The sequence below is a fragment of the Sciurus carolinensis genome, chromosome 11 (genome assembly GCF_902686445.1).
Source record: "Sciurus carolinensis chromosome 11, mSciCar1.2, whole genome shotgun sequence".
NCBI lineage: Eukaryota > Metazoa > Chordata > Mammalia > Rodentia > Sciuridae > Sciurus > Sciurus carolinensis.
In genome coordinates this window covers 19333333-19347309 of record NC_062223.1, presented here as the reverse complement: position 1 = coordinate 19347309, position 13977 = coordinate 19333333, and the positions used below count along the sequence as shown (strand labels likewise).

The 13977-nt window shown below is 36.7% G+C and overlaps 1 protein-coding gene across 1 annotated transcript; it reads left to right on the top strand.

Moving 5' to 3' along the window:
• The first annotated feature begins 12982 nt into the window (after nt 1-12982).
• On the top strand, nt 12983-13930 carry LOC124959117 (olfactory receptor 8K3-like). Its single transcript, XM_047517754.1, has one exon. The coding sequence runs from the start codon at nt 12983-12985 to the stop codon at nt 13928-13930; it is 948 nt and encodes a 315-aa protein (XP_047373710.1).
• Nucleotides 13931-13977: the final 47 nt, after the last annotated feature.

The following is a 13977-nucleotide window of genomic DNA, read 5'->3' as shown; positions in this document are numbered from 1 at the left end:
AAGCAAGTAAAGCAATTTAGTTCTATCAAGTGTTATCTGATCTGATCATGTATTCCAATGACTAATCATATGTGCCTGCAATACATATTCAAAATTTGGAATTTGGGGGTATAAATTTCTCCTGCACTGAAGGTAGAATGTATATTAATTAATGTAATCTTAAAACAAACCCATCCTTATCTAAGTTAATTGAATTCGTATTTCCTGAATGAAGGACCCATTCAAGGAGGTACGTCACAGAGATGTCTGTTCATGGACCAGTGCGAAGACATACAAAATCTTTAAATATGATAACATATAGAGACATCAAGAATTATTAACAAACTAAAATCCTTTACTAGAAAAACTCATGTATATAAAAAAGAAGTAGACAGATTACAGTAATTTTACTCAATGGAATTCATCAAAGTTCTAATGCCGTGCATATTAAAATGGATATAGTTCTAAAACATAGAGTAAAAACCTTAGGTATTAACAAGAAATACAAAGCAACATGTGTGCACATTGAATGTACACTATATTTACTTTATAAGAATATCCTAATTCTTAGGGACACATAGCAACACTTGCACAGGAGAACTGAAGTGGGAATGGGAAGTGAGGACTGATATCGCGTTCCCTGCCCGCAGAGAAAACACGAAACCGGATCGGGGCAAGTTCTTTATTTTCTTCTCTCTGTTACTCCTGGCTGGCGCGCGCGCCCGGCGGCTCTTGCAAGCGCCTTACATTACATACAACAACCAATCAGCTTATAGATCACGAGGGGAAAGCATGGACAGTAATGGAGCATAATAGTGTGCATATAGCAAGCATGCAGTGTCCACGAGGACCCATGGCCAATCACAATAACTTCCTCAAATAATGCCACTTGTTGGCAGAGAGAATTAGTCTGCTGGAGGTACCTGGTTTTGTTCTCAGCACTTCCTTGGCACCTTGCCAGGCGCCATCTTGGCCACGCCGAAGGGCTGGGGGTCCGCGGTACCCCGACAGCTCCCCCTTTTTTATTTATTAAAAGAATGCTGGCTCGGGATCGTGCCTGTCTTAGGCGGAGTGATCAACCATCGTCCTTACCCGTCATCGGATAACTGCAGAGCATGCTACAGCTCCTGTCTTAGGTCGGTACGAGGTTACCTCCTTCCTTACCCGTCATTGACTACCGATCCAGCATGCTCAGCCAGACTTGAGGAGAGCTGTCAACCCCTAAGGCCATCATGGCTTGATGGAAAATGATGCAATCTCTGGCATGAACTTGGCGTATACACATGATAAAGCGTGTGAGGAAGATAATTGCAATAATCATTAACACACACAATGCTCCCATTCCTGCCCATTGCTTTACAAAACTGAAGGAAGAGGATAACCAATTTTGCATTTCAGACATAGGGGCTATATTAACTCTAGTAGAATTAAGGCTAACAATTTGTGATCTAAGAATGGCAGTAAGATTATCAAATTTATAAGACCAATTGGCACGTAGTTGAGTAGATATGATTTTAGACAAATTTGCTGCATAACTAAGATTATGATAAGCTACAGATGTAACGCACAGTCCCGGCAGATGATAAATACACCCCACGTTTAACAGTTCCTGTAAAAGGTCCATTTGTTCTTGAAGTAAGTCCACTCGCTGGTTTACAAGAAGAATCCCTGCTTTTAGGTGTTGATCCACTGCTTGCTGAGTGGATAAAGCAGTAGCAGTCTGTTGAACCACATTATTGAGTATAGCTGCAGACTGTACTGACGCATTTAAGGCTACAGCTGCTGCAGTGGCTGCTGCCGCTGATGCAACTATGGCGGTAATGACTGCCGTGGTGATTCCAAAGTCCCTCTTATTTCTGGAAAGCAATACTGGCAATTCATCATCTGTAACAGAGACTGGGACTGGTAGGAAGGTAGGAACACACATTAAGTCTGCCAGCAGGAACCTAGAAGCATTTTAACATTGAGAGATAGCACAAATCTAAGGTACAATTGAGAGAAGCAGTTGTTTTGTTACATAGTTGAACTGTTCCTCCTAAGAGACTAAAAAGAGGTTGTAAGTTAGTTTATTCCGTGGAAACACACAAACTGAGCCGCAGCTCCAGTAAAGCACCGGGTTACCCTTATTACCCAGAGTTAAAAAACCCCAAACAAAGAGACAAAGAGAAAGTTTATCTTTAGGGGACCTGAAGGTCTCCTCTATTCCCCCTTTTTGTTTATCATGGATAGAATCTTATATCCATTTGTCCATCCTGCCTCGGTTATCAGTTTGCTTAATCATTTGGTACTGTTGAGTAAGGACCATAGTTTGGATTGTTTAAAGGGAATAATACAGACTTCTCCCGGCAGGGAGAAAGGGGCCATGGCTGATATTTCAAAAGTCCCGAGAAGTGAGCGCACCCTACATCCCCTATAGGTCAAAGTTTCCTTTGTTCTTCAGTTCTCTCCCCCCTTACCTTACTCTCCTTCCTGCCTTCGTGACTAGGCCTGGTTTTGCATTAAGTGAGAAACCATGGGCAGGGGGAGAGCCAAGGTGATTCAGGCAGGTAAGGGCCCAGGGGGCATTAATTAGCATCTCCTTGCTTGCAGTCCTTGATAAAGGCAGGTAAATTTGGTAATCAATGGGCTCCGGAGATCCTTGACATTTGCAAAGGCAGATGGCTTCATGGCCTCATTTCCTCGAATTGACCCGATTCCCTATTTCTACACTAACTACCTGTCCTTAATTCTGGCTTTATTCTCCGCTTTAGCTAGAGGAACTCCCAACTGCTTTAAGGAAAAGGGGGCGTCGGTCGTTCTGGCTGCTTCGAAGCTGAAAGGGGGCAGTGAGGGGCAAGCAGTTTGGAGTTCCTTTTTTTAAAAATCAGGTCAATCGAGGGGTCCAAGGTAGAAGTCTGGTTGGGGAGGAGCAGGTTGTAAAGTCATCTGGGGGTGGGTGCTTCTATGATAGAAGAACAAAAAGACATGAGTACTGAAATTAAATTAGTACAAAGTAAATGTTGCAGCATCTGGAACATGCCACTGAGTATCATGAAAATGACAGAAGTCAATCTTTCACCAGGAGGTGGAAGAACTGAGAAATTGTTCCCATAACTAGACCTAGCAAAGGCTGGAAAGGACAAGGCCTTTATTTGGGAACTTTAACATAGTCCAGGTTATCAGGAATGTAAACACAACATTTAACTCTTAATGTCATAGCTACTTAAGTCATCTGATTGTGTAAAATATCCCTTTATTGGTATAACCTGTGTTTAGTAGAGAGCTCTATACTTCTGTTACTTAGGGCTAGGTAATCATACGAGCAAACATAGATTAAGTCTACCTGTGTAGCTTAGGAAGATCTGCAGGCCTTAAACTGACTAAAAACTTCTGACTCTGGCAGTTTCTCTTGATAGTTATCAGGCACATTTGCTGAAGAATCTTTCTTTCATTTGTAGCTTCCAGTCTTTATTCTAGTGGACTAACATAAGTGTACATCTTAAGTTACATTTAATTATTATTTTTCTTAAATGCCCAAGAATGGCTATATTTTGGTTTTCACTGTTTTGCTGGGTGTCTAGGATCAAGCTGGTCAAATTGACCTGGTTCCTGTCTTGTTAAAGAGTCAGCTGAGTTCCCACAGGGGCCACTTGTAGAGAACTGAAGAGCAGCTTCTTAGCTCCTCCAGTACCATTGGTTAGGCAGGGTCTCCTTGATGAGGTGACTTCCTTAGGAAGCATTAAGGGATGTCTCCCCCTTTTTTTTTTTATGACCCTCCTCTGCAGCAGATGCACTGAGTGATTTTTTATCCTCTAGTCTCAACAATCTCCTTGATCAGGAGGTTGTGTGACCCAGAGTTGCAGCACTCCTTAGAGAAGTCCTCTTATTCCCTGGATTCAGGCTGACTGAGGGCAAAAGATCCAAATACTGGCCTATCTTGCCTTCTGTATTTAATTCCAATCTCTAAGTTTGATCTCAATCATCCAGCAAGCCAGTTTCACCAGTCATAAAGTGAGAGTACTGGGCTTTAACTTTAATGTTCATAACTTTACAGTTATTTACCCTTTTATCTAACTGGAGTCTGCATTAGTTCTGGAAGTTACCACTATCTGTTCTATAGGTGATGGCTTATTATCATAAGTTACCTAGGTTGCGTGTTCTCGAAGCAGCTACTTCTGCAAAACATTAACAGGTAACAGTTTTACAAAATGAAATTAGCAAGAGTAAAAATATATTCTGCTTGTATAATAGCTATCTTGAATTTTGACTGAGAACCACATTATATTTCCTATTTGAGATCATAGTAATTTTACAACAAAAACCAATCTTTTGATTATAACTTTAAATAAGCTGAAGTCTGACTTATTTTGGAGTCACTCTAACATGCAGTAAGGTGGGAGGCAGAGCCTTATCTCAGGTAAGGCGTGACTCTTTATAGATCTTAAGTGTTCTAATTCTGATGTTGATCTTTGCTTTTTCCTTAAATATCATTAAGTAGTTTACATATACTGTTTCCTGAGTCTATACAAACTTTATAATTAACACAATTTAACATTGTATCTAAAACATGAATCAAAGAAAGGCTGAGAGAGCTTTTAACTTTTCTTTTGTGTGTCAAAGTGGCAAAATATTTTTATGTTTCACAAAATTAACCTTTTAAACAAGTCAGGCTCTAATGTTTAGAAATACATTTACATTTGAAATTTTTTATCTCAGTATAAAATATAACCAATTTTACATATACCCTATTGATAACAGGTCCTCTAATAGAACACTAAATGATAGAAATTAATCCCCAATGAAATTTACTCTTTATAAGCTTAAAATTACCATTACAGACAAGTTTATCTGGAGAATAGCAGCTCCATAAATTTCCTGCTTTAAAACTTGTATACCTGAAAAATATGAACACATTTAATATACAACTAGAAACCATTTCACAATTACCTTGACACTTTTTTTTCTTAACAAATTTAGTTTTTAAAGAAAAATTTAGACTCTGTAACACAGTACAATACTTTAACAGTTGTTTAACCATAATTGTATACACCCCAATTTTTAAGACTAATTGTTCTAAAGAATAAAACTTAAGAGATACAAAGTTAAGAGTAAATTAGTGTTTCTAAGAAATCCTTGCCATTTTACCATGTCATTTTACCATATAGATTAAACTTTGGCTTATATTAGAACATTAGTATTTCACCTTAGGAAAAACCTTAAATAGCTTTAGCTGTTTTACATACATACAACCAACTTAGTTATACACAGACTTGTTGAAACTTGTCCTTTACTTACACACAGACTTTCTTACCCAGAAACATTTCCTTTTTCTTTTTATTAAATACATTTTAAACCCAGAACCTTTTATTTTCTCTTTCCTATCTGTTGACCCTTTTTTGTTCACATTCTGAAACAACTCTTATGAAATTTTTGAATATAGATAAATCACTCTATTTTAATAAGATTAAATATTTTGTTGTTTATAGTACTCTTAATTGAAACACAGGTGAAACTTTTGGGACCCTTTATATATAGAATTCTACTTGTTAGGACATAACTTTTAATAACCTTGTTTTTAGTTTAGTGAGGACACAAAGTAATTGTAAACCCTTTTTATTTACCAACCTATGAAAACACCAATAATGTTTAAGTATGTTACCCCATGTAATTTAAGGAGTTAAAAGTACTTGATGTTATTCAACAATTAGCATTTCAACTTTGTAAATTAACCAGACGTCTCTACAAACACATTTGAGTAATCCCATACATGTTAACTCTAATTTATTTATTTTATAAAAACCAAGATATCAGACAAGTGTCCTGAACAGGATCCGTTGCCTCTTTCCTGCTGAAGAAAAGTCCTAGAAGCAATTGATATTAGACATTGTTTAACATTAACATTTCATTAGTTTGACCACCTGGAGACTTGCAAGTTATTTTTAAAGATATTTTACTTTTATTAGTTTACCCAATTTAAATTGAACCTTTTTAAATCACGTGAATAAAAGTATTTGGATCAATTTTTAAATTTTAATTTTAAGAGCGCTCAGTTTTGACAAAACATGACATTAGACAGCACAACATAACACATAACACAAAATCAAAGGCCTTGTAACTTTATAGGTAAATGTTCATTGCAATGAAACAGATGTTTAAAAACTTCAGTTGAATAAAAAATAGAACTGATCAAAAAGAAAAAAAAATCATTAACCTAGGTATGCAGGATCAAAATTATGAGCTCAAAAATACAGCATTAAAGAAAAACAAAACAAACGAAGAATCCTAGAAAATAAGTTAGTTAAGTTTAAAACGGACACCTTTTTTTTTCTTTTCTTCAGGTTACCCCTCCTCCTTCCTGCTGAGACTGCTGTAATTTACATTCCATTGCAGGCTTTGACAAGGCCAGGCAGGGGGGAGGGAGGATCACCCAGGACTTTTTAACACTTTTTTTACCTGGTTGAGAAATCAGGTTAGGTTTGAATGCAGAAAATCATGAAACAATTATCTCCCAATACTTGTGGGGACTATGGCTACTATATTATGTTCCCACTGTGGAATAATCAACAGCCCCTCATTTAAAAATCACGGAGAGACCTTCTCTATGGTATCAAGGAACGTTCGAACTGTTTTTGTTTTTTTTTTTTTTGCTTTTAGTGGCATTCCATGACTTTTTAGCAACTCCCTAAGAGGATGCTGCATCCTAGTTTTGGAGAGTTTTGTTCCCATGGTCAAATTCTAACACTGCTAAGAGCTAACCCAATCACCCAGATGAACCACACAAACAACACGAAAAGTACACACACCACACACACAATTTGGTACCCCTTCATAAATTGAAACTAACTAATTTTACCGGGCAACGAGTCTGCCTTCTGTGAACTTTTACCGGGCTTTCAGCCTATTAACCTCTCTCTGTTACCGGGCTTAAAGCCTATTAATCTTTCTCTGTTACCGGGCTTAAAGCCTATTAATCTTTCTCTGTTACCGGGCTTTCTAGCCTTACTTACTTTATTACTTTATTGCTTTATTATTTTATTACTTTATTACTTACCACTTAACTTACCCTTGTCTGTGAAAAATTATTGCTCTTATGAAATTTCTGAATTTAGCCTAGTTTTAGACAGTTCTGTTCCTATGATTAAATCTTACAGCACTAAGAGCTCCAAGCACACAAACAAAAAGACAAGCGCGTGCACGCGCACACACACGCTCACGCACGCACACACATACACAGTTTGGTACCACTATATAAATCTGTATCTGGCCACTTCACTCGTCCCTCCTATGGGGATCCTTTTGTTACTTCACTCGTCCCTCCCACGGGGATCCTTTTGTTATGAATTGTCGCGGCTCCGCGATCGTCTTATGAATTGTCGCGGCTCCGCGATCATCGAGACGTCTCACCTTTTTACTCTCGGACTAATTTGTCTTGATTTGAGAACTTATGTGAACTTACCCTTATATCTTAACTCGTTCCCGGTCTTGTTTCGGCACCATTTATCGCGTTCCCTGCCCGCAGAGAAAACACGAAACCGGATCGGGGCAAGTTCTTTATTTTCTTCTCTCTGTTACTCCTGGCTGGCGCGCGCGCCCGGCGGCTCTTGCAAGCGCCTTACATTACATACAACAACCAATCAGCTTATAGATCACGAGGGGAAAGCATGGACAGTAATGGAGCATAATAGTGTGCATATAGCAAGCATGCAGTGTCCACGAGGACCCATGGCCAATCACATTAACTTCCTCAAATAACGCCACTTGTTGGCAGAGAGAATTAGTCTGCTGGAGGTACCTGGTTTTGCTCTCAGCACTTCCTTGGCACCTTGCCAGGCGCCATCTTGGCCCCGCCGAAGGGCTGGGGGTCCGCGGTACCCCGACAGACTGATATCTAACTAAGGTCACATTATTTTTATTTACTAAAGTTTAAAAATTTAAGTGATACACATAGTATGAAGACTTTCTGAGTTTTTAAGAATTACTTTAGGAGCTGATCAAAGAGTTTTCAGTCCACAGACATAAAACCTGGTGTAAACCACTTTGGGAAATGTCAAATGGTGACATTATGGGTGACTAAATCATGCATCCAATAAATAGTATACTTAAATCAGATATGTGAGTAGTGGCCAACAAAATTAATAATGAAGGAAAGAAGCTGAATCATGGCAACAGAATTCCTCAATAGGGAGTTCAGTGGAACTCGGGATAATTAACATGCACCCAAGTGGCATTGGTGTCATTCCCACAGACTTTGGGAATAACCAAGAACTTTCTTTTAAGCCCCCAGAGAGTTACAAAAGCAGATTTACTTATCAGTTTTCCTTACTGAAGTTAAGTTAGCAATCAAACAGGAGAATTAGAACCTGTTTCTCATTTTAGGTGAGTAGTTGGAACTGATCATCATGGTTATCAGATTAGCTCCAGTGATTGATGCTGGTCTTCAATTTCAACTACAGTCACAATTATGGTCAGCAATGTGAGACACTATACTTTGTCATACTCAATAATCTACTTGCCATGACTATGTTTTCTGGAATAATGAGGTGGTTTTAACCTCATTATTTTTTGAAAGGGATTAGGGAATCTGTTTCTATTTGTTATTATGTCTACAACTATACTGTTCTAATCAAAGAACATTGTAAGGAAGAATGTAGGGTGTGGATGCTGAGTGTAAGTGCCTCAATTACAAACAGCTTTCTGATAGGACTTCCAGCTATTCAGTAAACTAATATTATTTTTTTTGTCTTTCTGTTATGCATCAGTAGAGTTGAATATGTGCCACAGCTAAATGTGGTCTACTTTCAGTAACATCATGTAAAACTGTATTGGTCACAGTGTGAATTCTCCCAAGAGCAGCTTCTTAAGAAAATATCTAAGTATATGATTTAATTTGTTAGTTGATTCTACTGCACCAGCACTACATGTTCATAAAACATAAAAATTTTTAAAGGTATAAGGAAATATCAATGCTGACTACCCTTTTTTGATCATTATTAATTGTAAACATGCATCAAATTTTCATGCTGAATAACACAAAAAATTTTCAAAAGTATTGTTTAAATAAATGAACATATTGATGTTAAAATCAGAAAAACAACTGTACGTTTTTGTGTATAAGGGTGTGGTAGTAGTTCATTTTAGAAAGGAAAATAAATATTCTTCTGGATCTGAAAATGTTTTATTATGGTTATTTTTGTTGCTGCTGTCTTATGTGGATTCTTTTTAACTAAATGTGATAAGCTTGTAAAAATTTATTTCTGAAATTTTCATTTGTTTACATGTGCATTCTATTGAGTAATAAATTTAGAATACCAGAAAACAAATAAAAACAGCTAATCATGCATGTTCCTTATGATTATTTAAGACACTATGATTATCTGTGTTTAAACATTTCTCCATTGTGTCCTTAGTCACTAAATTACAAAAACAAAATATTTAAAAAGAACTATCAAGATGTCCTACAGCATAACCTTTCCACTTCAAAGTTCCTGTCTGCAGTAGAGACAACCTAGAGGACGTGTGGAGAGGGCTCTAACATGACCTCAATGACATGGGAACCCCGCTGTGCACTCTGTGATTAGCTGATATCCCACTGGTTTTGAGTGCACTTTCCAGTGCTCAGGAATCATTAACAAATTGCATAGCCTCTCCTCAGGGAGACTCTCAAAGGAGCAAAGATGCTCCATAAATTAGCGGGCTATGTTAGGATCACATGGAGACCTGGAAACAATCCTCCTTGGAGGTGAGTAGCTTACCTGTTTCTGTGACTTCCCGAGTCCCAGTGACTCTTCATTGACGTAGCCACAGCTTTCGCAGTCTGCTTTGATAACCACAATTTCTGGGCTAGTCCAGTATTTCAGACACCTGCGTTATACTCTTTGCTAAATGTTAAGTGTTTATATGCAAGTGGTTATTTGATATTTTGTAAATAGTAAAAAGAGAAATAAAAAATGAACTTCTGATAGTATTTAACAAATTAGGCAGATAGTATTTAAGAAATAGGCAGATAGTATTTAAGAAATTCCAACCTCAACTTTCTGAGATTTTTATTTTCTTTCACTCAGATGCTCAACTAAGTTGTCAAATATGATTTTATCATTTGTAATGAATCATATTTTTCCATAAAGTTTTCCAGTTGCCTCTTAATTAAAAGAACTATGTCAATATTTTTGTTAGACTTGCATTATCTGTTTCAAACAGGCCATGCATATCACAGACTCACTGATGTCACCAAAACTATCAATGTCATTCATAAGGTACCACTTTTAGTTGTGGGTGAAGCCAAAGAAAAATAGTGAAGCACCTATGTTTCTACAGACAATCTCCATCACACCATAATATCTGATTATTTGAAATAACATCAAATCAATCATGGAATGAAGAAATGCCTAATGAATCAGTCCTTTCAAAAATGCAAAGCAGGAAAATATATTTTGCTTACTATCAAGGTGTCTTTTCCACTTATTTTTTGGGGGGCTTCTTATAACAACATTTCCCCACTCCTTTTTGAGAAACACATGAATGTGTATAAATGCACATTTCATCTCTCATTTTACAATAATTGCCAATTATTTTTGAGTTGAAACCTATATTTGCTAGCATGCAGGAGGCCAACATGGCTCACAAATGATTGGACCTCTTTAACTCTCTACACTGCCCAATTTTATAAAGCAGGTGCTTGGGGGGAAAAAAAACACTTTAAAATGTCAGAACAAACTATCTTCAGCAATTAAATAAAATAATTCAGATGTAAATAAAATCAAATAAAAAGTAATCCTGTGAAAACTCTCAACATTTTTAGAGAAACAACTAATATATTTTTTCCTTAAAAATAGGGACACTAGTATTTATTAGCTTGGATTTAAAAAAGGAACTCTTTCTTTAAAAGCTCAGTTTTTCAGTTGGAAATGGTTGATACTGATTTTCATAGTCACTAAAGTGTGTGTCTGAAGGCATTGTCACTGGAAAATTAATTCAGAGTTCCTCTATAGGCCAAGATGTGACCATAGTGAACAGGAAAGGACATCAGAAAGCCACTGTTTCATAAGCCTTAATTGATGTGACATAATGAGAGCTGGTTGTTTACTTTCATAAATTTCTCACTGAATTAGAACAGATGTATTCCATACTTGTATAATTGTGTCAAAATGCATTCTTCTGTTATGTATAACTATAAAGAACTCATAAAATATAATATATATAAATATTTCAGTGTAATCAATCCAAGGATGCCCTGGCTTTTGTAATGCAACAGCATTAAGTCACATTTTATTAGATGGGATGAATAAATTAATGAGGCAAAATAAATTTTTTTAGTTTAAATTAGTCAAAGACATATTTGAATAGTAATGATAACCAGTAATTTTTAAATGCTGAAATCCAATATACACAAATTATATTTATGATTAACCGATCATAAAGTGTGCTACCAAGTTTGATAGCATGAAAGTAAATGTAAGCAGTAGTCTCAATTTGAATGGATATTTTAAATTTTAATAAAATATGCATTAGCTATAGGTTAATATTTTAACCATGTTAAAGTTTAAGGTTCATTGCCAAAGCATTGCACTGTTGGGTTTGATATTCTGTTACGCAACTGAGGACTTTTCAATGATATTAATAAGGGATAAGCATTTGTAACTCTCCTGCTTTATGATGGCTCTGTCAGTCATTGTTCAATATCAAGGTGGTGAAGTCTTCAGAGATGAGGAAAGCTGTGTGCTTTTTTATGATCTGGAAACATTTTAGAAAAATGGGTTTTAGTTATTTTCTAAATGTTTTACTGAATTCATTCCAGTTACATTTTTCATGTTTCTATATAACTTGTGTTGCCCATAAGCTGGAAGTCATATCTAAAGTGCTGATTATATTCAGAATAAACACATTTACTAAGACTACTTCACAAGGTTCAGTGCAACTCACACCTCACTCCATCCAGTTGTTCATTATTAGTGATGCTAAATTAATTCTCAGATGACATGCTAGGAATAGATCTCCTTACAGATATGGTGACTGTTTTCTAATTAATAGGTCACAGATACACACACACACACACACACACACACTCACACAATTAAGTTACACCAGGCACAGAAAGACAAATATAACTTTTCATTTGTGGATCTCATATAAGCAGAGAACAGTTGTCACTAGAAGCTAGGAAGATAGGAGGAACTGGTTCTGGTGTTCTGTAGCATAGTAGGGTAACTGTAGTAGACAACAACTTAATGTGTGTTTCAAAATAACTAGAAGAGTCTGAAGATTCCCACACATGAGAAAGGAAAAATGTTTGAACAGAGGAAAATGCTGATTACTATGAATTGATCACTACACATTTTGTACATTTCTCAAAATATCATATTGTGCCACATAAATATGTCAAAGTATGTATCAACTTGAGGTCGGGGTTGTGCCATGGTAGAGCACTTGCCTAACATGTGTGAGGTACTGGGTTTGATTTTCAGCACCATGTATAAATAAATGAATAAAATAAAAGTCTATCAACATCTAAAAATACATTTAAAATATGCACCAATCAAAACACCAAAAATAAACAATACGAGAAATAGGAGGTGGGCAGAGTATGAATATCATTTTCTAAATATAATGTCCCTCTTGATAATAAAATTAATTCAGTGAATTTTATGCTATTTTCCCAGTTATGTTTTGACCTTAGTTTATATTATACTAACGATGAACAGTGCTGTGGTATTTTAGGGAATAGTGTGCAATTGTTTTCTCTGGATGGCCATGTTCTCAATTAACTATTTTTTTCCATTTTCTCAACATTCAAGATTGTGTAAAAGTCCTTAAGTAAGCAATATGGAATGGTCTTACTTTTTTTGTGTGTATATGTGTATGTGTATGTTTGTATACACATATGCAGAGTACTTATGCATAAGGCATAAACATGTATATAATACAGCTGTCATATGTAAATACATAAAGTACATGTAAACATCATCATATCTCATGGGAATCAATTATTTTATGTTTATCCCCGGTATAGGTGCCCTGAGTGGCCTCAATGGACAAACACAACCTAACATTGCTGAATGAATTCATCCTAATGGGAATCACAGACCTCCCTGAACTGCAGGTGCCATTATTTGTGATTTTCCTCATTATATACATGATCTCAGTGGTTGGTAACTTGGGCTTGATTTTCCTCACCAAAATAGATGCCCAGCTGCACACACCCATGTACGTCTTCCTCAGACACTTGTCTTTCACAGATCTTGGTTATTCAACAGCCGTGGGACCCAAAATGTTAGTAAATCTTGTTGCCGAGCGACCCAACATCTCCTACTCTTGGTGTGCTACCCAGCTCACCTTCTTCAGCGTGTTCATCAGTAGTGAAGTTTTTATCCTGTCAGCAATGGCCTGTGACCGCTACGTGGCCATCTGTGAGCCCTTGCTCTACACAGTCATCATGTCACAGGCATTGTGTCATGTGCTGGTGGCAATACCTTATCTCTACGGTGTCTTTTTATCTTTGCTGACCGTCATAAAAATTTTTGTTTCTTCATTTTGTGGACATAAAGTCATCAGGCATTTTTACTGTGATAGTCTGCCTTTGATATCATTGCTGTGCTCAGACACACATGAAATTAGACTGATAATTCTAATATTTTCAACTTTCAATTTGGTCTCATCTCTCCTGATAGTCCTTATCTCCTACATTCTGATCCTTGCCACCATCCTCAGGATGAACTCTGCAGAAGGCAGGTACAAGGCCTTCTCCACGTGTGGGTCTCACCTGACAGTGATAGTGGTGTTTTATGGGACTCTCTTCTTTATGTATGTGCAGCCTAAGTCTAGCCATTCCTTTGACACTGATAAAATGGCTTCTATAATTTACACTCTGGTGATACCCATGCTGAATCCCATGATCTACAGCTTCAGGAATAAAGAAGTGAAAAATGCCCTACATAGAACCTGGAAAATGTGTGCACATATTCTCTTTAAAACTTAATATTATAGGATATGGTGATAATAAATTATGTAATAGCCAGTATACAC

Coding starts and splice junctions, on each gene's coding strand:
- LOC124959117 (XM_047517754.1), top strand. CDS start 12,983: ATGGACAAACACAACCTAACATTGCTGAATGAATTCATCCTAATGGGA.